This window comes from Orycteropus afer, unplaced genomic scaffold, assembly GCF_000298275.1.
Source record: "Orycteropus afer afer isolate SDZICR_OR568_19922 unplaced genomic scaffold, OryAfe1.0 scaffold00538, whole genome shotgun sequence".
Lineage (NCBI taxonomy): Eukaryota > Metazoa > Chordata > Mammalia > Tubulidentata > Orycteropodidae > Orycteropus > Orycteropus afer.
In genome coordinates this window covers 1,027,793-1,034,943 of record NW_006922125.1, presented here as the reverse complement: position 1 = coordinate 1,034,943, position 7,151 = coordinate 1,027,793, and the positions used below count along the sequence as shown (strand labels likewise).

The 7,151-nt window shown below is 39.4% G+C and overlaps 1 protein-coding gene across 1 annotated transcript in view; it reads right to left on the bottom strand.

Annotated features, from left to right (window-relative positions):
* ENOX2 (ecto-NOX disulfide-thiol exchanger 2) overlaps window positions 1-7,151 on the bottom strand; it is a 102,598-nt gene that overhangs the window by 18,580 nt on the left and 76,867 nt on the right. Inside the window, exon 8 of the mRNA XM_042782944.1 lies at window positions 4,434-4,548. Coding sequence (XP_042638878.1) covers window positions 4,434-4,548 — 115 coding nt within the window. The remainder of the gene's footprint in view (window positions 1-4,433; window positions 4,549-7,151) is intronic.

Here is a 7,151-nt window from a genome sequence, read left to right as displayed (position 1 = left end):
CATGACACAACACTTTCCAATTAAACATTTTTACATGTATATATAATCCAGTGACATCAATTACATTCATCATGCTGCACAACCATCACCATCAATATCTGTTGCCTAATTGTCTGTCACCATTAACTAATACTCATTGCTTCCTGAACAGTGACTCTCCCATCCCTCCTCCTCCCACCTCGGTAACCATTAATAAACTTTTGTCTCTACACATTTGTCGCTTATAGATATTTCATATAAAAGTGAGATCATGTAACATTTGTCCTTTCAAATACAAATCCTTTATGTCCATTTCCTAACTACCTACTATCTGGAACTGAGCTCACTGTATTTTGCAAATCAGCCCCATCAATCAGCCCATTTCTGTCAGTTCTACCACCAACCCTCCAGTCTCCCAGACTAGAAAACAGACACATTCTGTGTTCTTTCCTTTTCTTCTTCACATATATCCAACCTGGCACCAAAGACTTTAATTTATTTCTCTAAAATGACTCCTGGGATCTTTAATCTCATACTCTCCATTGCCTCCTCTTCTACCATCTTCTGTCTGTTCTCATTGCCTTTACTCTAGTCTTAACCTTCATCGTTTCACATCTCAGTTCCTATAAAGGTCTCCACCTGATCTCTCTTAATGTAAAATTATCCCATAAATATATATAATTCATGCTACTTTCATCATATTAGTGGCATGGTCAAGATATGCTAATGGTTCCATATCATTTACTATGCTAAGCCTCAGGTCAGCACAAATGGTTCCTGTAGTCTGCGTCCATCTTGCTTACTCTATCTTTTATATCCCCATATACATATCATGAGGAGCTCTGGTAGCATAGTGCCTAGGGCACTTGACTACTAACCAGAAGGCTGGCAGTTCAAACCCACCAGCCACTCCTCGGAAGGAAGATGGGGCAATCTACTTCCGTAGTGAAACTGCCTCAGAAACCCAAGGAGGGGTCGCTATGAGTCGGGGCTGACTCGATGGCACATAACAACAACAACAACAACATACATATCATGGTTATTTTCCACTTTGAGCTCTGATTCTCCTACTCCTCCCCTCCCTTCATCAAAATGTTTTCTTACCTTCTCTCCTCTTGTCCAAAACTAGTCATCTTTCAAGGGTCTGTTCAAGTTCACTGACTGTAACTACTATGGCCTATATTGATATCCCTTGCCCTACTGCATTCTAAGCAGTGATCTCTTCCAAAATAGTATTAATCACACAGTATTTCTTAAATTTTGTGATTATGAGCTTATTGAGTACAAAGATACATCTCTATTGCCTCAGCTTATGAGACATGGTGCTTGCTAATTAATTGGTCAAAATCCTAAAATGGGAATAATGGGAGATGTCGGGGGAGGAGAAAGGAGGTTGGGTATCGAGGGAAGAGAAAACTTCAGCTAGAAGAATGAAAGGGAATTAACTGAAGTCAATATATGTATTTTTCAAAGTGTGCTCCCTGGACCACCAACATCTAAGTCATTTAGGATGCCTGATAAAATATAGTTTCCTGAGCTTCACTGCAGACCTACTGAGTTACATTCTGGAGCCCAACAATCTGAATTTTTAAAAGTATCCCAAATGGCTCTCATGTAGACCAAAATCTGAGAACCACTAGTTTGAATGAAGAAGGCAGAAGAAAAATGCTAAATGGGAACAGCCAGCTGTTCTTATGTTTACTGGGTCCATGTGCTCTCCATCACGGCTAACAGCAGAATGAAATAGTCACACTATCGTGATTTGCTTTGATGTGATTCTCCCTCTTTAACACATTTCTTTGAGCATAGCAGTCCCCTCTTGCATGGAAAGAGTATTTCAAGTGCTGCATCACAAATAGTAATAAAGTCTCTTGGAGTACAGTAATTTTGTGGCATTCCAAGAAAAGCAATTGAGATTGCTCTGGGAAGTAAAATCTCACCAGAAACATGCTATAGGTTCCTGGAATTTAAGCTTGGTGGCGTGGAGACACACACACACACACACAGAGAGAGAGAGAAGAACAACTGTGAGATGTAGTTTCTTAAGCTTTTAATTGGAATCAAGTGATAGCTAAAACATGTAGCTGATTTAGATCAAAGCTGAGGACCCCCCTCACTGGCTCACACTGAGCAGGATTTCTACAGTTGAGTACTACAGCAGCGAGATAACAAAATTAGATACGATCGAGGGGAAGAAAAATGCACCAAAGTCCTTGAATTAAAATGAATTGAAACCTTCTGGGAGAAAAGCTATTTGGTAAGCTCCATTAAGTCTATTGTAGATAGCTTTATTTGACAAAGCAGCATCCTGGCATGTGGAACAGGAAAGAAAATAGCCCTAAGATGATCTGTCAGGGAGTTTCCAGTCTCTAAACGAATAAGATTCTGTGCAGTAGCCAATACAGCTTTTAACTCAAAAGTGATACAGAAGCAAAATGCCATTATACCAAAGACCCACTGCTGTCGAGTCGATTCCAACTCATACTCACACTGTAGGACAGAGTAGAACTGTCCCATAGAAATTCCAAGGCTATAAATCTTTACGGAAGCAGACTGCCACATCTTTCTCCCGCGGAGCAGCTGGTGGGTTTGAACTGCTGACCTTTCAGTTAGCAGATGAGCACTGTAACAACCTAGCAAGTGCAGTCAATCTGAATCTCCTATACAGCCCTCTCCTCCCCTAAGAACTCCTCAAACTCAGCAATTGATCAAGAGGATGCTCAAACTTAATGGCTGCATTTATTTCATAACACTGGATAAACACTATACATACTGCAGATGCTGCAGTGGTAATAATGCTACAAGCCAAAGTTTAATCAGTTATAAAATATCCTGGCTAAGCACTTCAATAATTTGAATAGCTCAATTATTATTAAACTCTATCGTTTATTTTGGCCCTAAGTTCATAGCATTTACTTTTAGTAATTAGTTCAGTTTTCTGAAAATGCCAACTAGTGATGACAAAGGGTTTATTCAATATACATGTTTGTATGTTTAGGGATCTAACATATGGCAAAAGTGGTAGAAACACAGATATAACAGCTAACAAATGCCTTAAAAATCTGAATTCATGGTTTTCTTAAGAGTTTCTCTTAATGGTGTGAAGATTCTAGGATCACTCAAGTGGCTAGAAAGCTGCTGCGTTCAATATTCAAGTCCTGGGACTGAGAGATTCAGATCTGAATTATAATCAGTCAATCTTTCTCTTTCCTTCTTTCTCTTTCTCTTCCTCTCTCTCTCTCTCTCACACACACACATATTTATTGAGCATGTACTATGTACCAGGCATTATGGTAGGTGCTGTCACTGGACTGTGAGCTCCTCAAGGGCAGGGCCAGCATATTACTGTATCTCTAATGTCTAGCACAGTGCTTGGCATATAAAAAAACAGTTTTGAATGAATTAATTAAGTCACTGAACCGTCCCAACATCCCTGTTAGATGGCTTCTATAATGTACCTCTTACAAGTGAGGGAGCTGAGGCTTAGTGGAAGAAGTCTCTCTTTAGTCAAGGGCAGAGCTGGGACTAGAACTCAGGTGTTCTACCTTTAAGTCCAGCGCTTTTTCCCCCATTGTATCTTACAGCCTCCTAAGGTTGACTAGAATGGTTTGCCTGAAAACACTGGTCTTTTCGTTGATAGTCTTCTTGTGGCAAGGGTTTGGGTGTTGTCATATTGTTCAATAGGTTTGACCTGTGGGTTCCACCAGGGACCTACGCTGTGGCCTCTGACTGATATTGAGGTCTTAAAGCCTTTATCCATACAACTGTTTGTGGATTTCCATTTGGTTCTCAGTATATTCCCAAGTAACCACAACAGAAGTCAGCAGACAGGCACACTGTGATATTTTATGGGTATTTTCCCATTGTAGATTCTCCTTTTTATTTGTGATTTTTTTCATGCAGACAAACTGATCAAAAATTCCTTTTAGGATTTCTAACATTGATGATCTTCATCCTCAAATCATATAACCAACCTCTATGGTTTCCATATTTTCTTTCGCTATGTTTTTTTTCATACATTTCAATCTTAAAAATCCATCTATAATTAACTTTGGTGTCAAGTGTAAGTGAGGTAGGGCTCTAATTATTTTTCCCAAAAGGTTGACTACTTACCCATTTATGAATATATTCTCTTATAGTTTCTCTTACAGAATATATTCCTAATACATCTGAAACAAACATGGAACAATATTGTCAAACTGTCCAGTGCTTCTTGGAAAAGAAAGTCCACTTTCAATTAGGTGCTGCAATGGGAATAAATGAAGACCACAGAGAATCCAGTAACCACAAGGCTGATAGTCAGCCTGTGTATACCTGCATGGTCTTACCAATTGTTTCCAGCTGACGTCCAGTGTGATAGGAAGGTGTGCATGCCATCCTGGGTATTAAAGACTTTTAATATCATCCCTGCAAGCAGATGGTACTTCCATAAAACAGAGCAGACTTATCCTCACCTGATTCCTCAGTTTCTTTTGTTTCTGTCGTTTCTTCTATTTCATCATCAGACATTTCCATCTCTTCTTCTCGCCTGATTCCCATTAGCTCATCATTGTGAATGTTGCGAATTTCCTAAGGTTAAAAGGTATACTGTTTAGATGCAAAAGCCTTGAAAAGGCTGAGGAAATGAACAGGGTTAAGGATAAAATAAAGAAGGTTTTTTTGGGGGGAGCATATAACAAAACCTCAGAGTATCCTTATGGCAAAGGCATAGAGGCACTTACATGGTGAAGGAAAAACACGCTATAATCTATCCTACTTAAAGCATTCTTTCATACCCAAGGCTCTGGCAATCTATGACTCTTGTAACCCTCACATATTACAAAGTACTTTAGGCCATGAAGCACCCCTCACCTCTTACTCATATGGATTTCTACACTTTCTGTTAGAGATTCTGCCATTTTCCCCTTCACATGTCTGACCCTTTGGTTTTGATGCTTACAAACCCCTCTTCCTTCTCCCCTTACCATTTTATTCAATAGAATTCTTAATGAAGTTTTTGCACATTTATGCATTATAGCAAAAATATGCTGTTAGGAGTAAGCTCATACCAGAGCAACTATTTCATGGATAGCAACTTTAAACTCTGGACAAAACACAAAACAATACAACAGAAAATCCACAATTACTTGATGGCATCGGAGAGTGAACAAAAACAGACTTATTATGAAGAGCAGCTGATACTTGGAAGACATGAACAGCACAAGGTGAGCTTCCCAGTTTTTAAAGAGTCTTACAGTCTGAGAAAAAAGAACTCTGGTGGTGTGGTGGTTAAGGCATGTGGCTGCTAACCAAAAGGTTGGTGGTTTGAACCCACCAGCTGCTCCATAGAAGAAAGATGAGGTAATCCGCTTCTATAAAGATTTACAGTCTTGGAAACCCAATGGGGGTTACTATGAGTCAGAATCGACTTGATGACAGTAAATTTTCTTATGGCCTGAGAGCAGACCAGAATTAGCACCTTATAGGGTGGCTAAAGCTTGAATAGAAGACCCACAGTCTTTATGGCCTAAAGAACTGGAGGAGACAGTTCATGGCAACCATAGCCATTGGAAAGTAAGGGGAGGAGAATTTGAGGAAGGAGAGAGCCAAAGAAGGAGAGTACTAACTTTTGTACATAAGATCTGTCCAACTTTCTGCATGACCCCTGAGCCATGGATGCACAAGCAGGGTATATTCCAAGCAGCACACTTAAGGCTGAAAGAACAGAACTGAGATTTGAACTGCTATCTAAGAGACAGAGTTTCTAGTTTGAATCTAAGTAAACTGACCATTAAAACCAAACAAACAGGGTCAACATTCTTTGGAGGAATATGACACAATTCAGAGTCTTCACCAAATAATATTCACAATATCCAGGATAAAGTCCAAAATTACTTGCCACACAAAGAACTACAAGGAGCAATCCATTCTCAAGATAAAAGACAATCAACATAGATCAACCCTGAAATGACTCAGATGTGGGAATTAGCAGGCAAGGCTTTTAACTCAACTATTACAACTGTGCTCAGTTATGCAGAGGAAATATGCTCATAAATAATGAAAAGACAGGAAATCTCAGCAGAGAAACAGAAACTATAAAAAGAACCTAATAGAAGTTCTTGAACAGAGAGAAGCATATATATTAAAAAAGAAAGAAAGAAAAAGCTAACAGATTGAGGGACTTGTGGGATCACAGCCAAACAGTCTAAAATACATGTATAGAACTTAGAAGAGAGAAATGATTAAAAATATTTTAATAAATAATGGTTAAAAAGCTCCCAAATTTGGTGAAAGACATTAATCTACAGATTTAAGAGGCAAAGTGAACCTCAGTGAACCCCAAGTAGGATGTAAATGAAAAAAAGAACACCTACTCAGAACATCGTAGTCAAGTGCTAAGTACTAAAGATAAGGAGAACATCTTGAAAGCAACCAGAGAGAAACACCGTGTTACATACAGGGGAACGGTAATGTGAATCCTTTGATTTCTTTCAGAAGCAATGAAGGCCAAAAGTCGGTGGAATAATATCTTTAAAGTGCTGGAAGAAAAAAAAATCTGTTTACTTAGAATTGTATATTCAGAGAGAATTCTTTAAAGAACGAAAATGAGATAAAGATATTTTCAGATATATAAAACCTGAGAAAATTCATCAGCTGCAGATCTGCACTATAAAAAAAATGCTAAAGGAAGTTTTTCAGGCTGAAGGGAAATGCTATCAGGTGTAAACTCTGATCTTCATTAAGGCATAAAGAGCCTTGGACATGACCAAGATCACACTGGAAAGTCGCTTTTAAATAAAAATGTAAACAGGACTGTGCCTTTTGGACTAGATCACAATCATTTAGAGGCCACCTGAGCCCTGTCAGAGTTTCCTCAGCACCAAGTTGAGAATTTCCAGCCTAGGTTATGCCCAATTGGGTTGTCATGAGGGGAAAAATATCCAAAGCAATGTGGTTAAAAATCGCCACCATTTAGGGGGACTATAAATATTTCAGGCAGTCAGCCCCAGGGTTACAGGTGAGGAGAGACAACTCAGGGACGCCCGAAGTAGCAGGCGGGAAGAGCAGGAGAAAGGGGATTAAAAGCCAGGAAGCCAGAGAGAAGAGCAGTCAGCCAAAGGGATTAGGTGAGGAGAGGAAACTCAGGCCCGCCCAGAGTAGCAGGCCGGAAGAGCAGGAGAAAGGGGATAAAA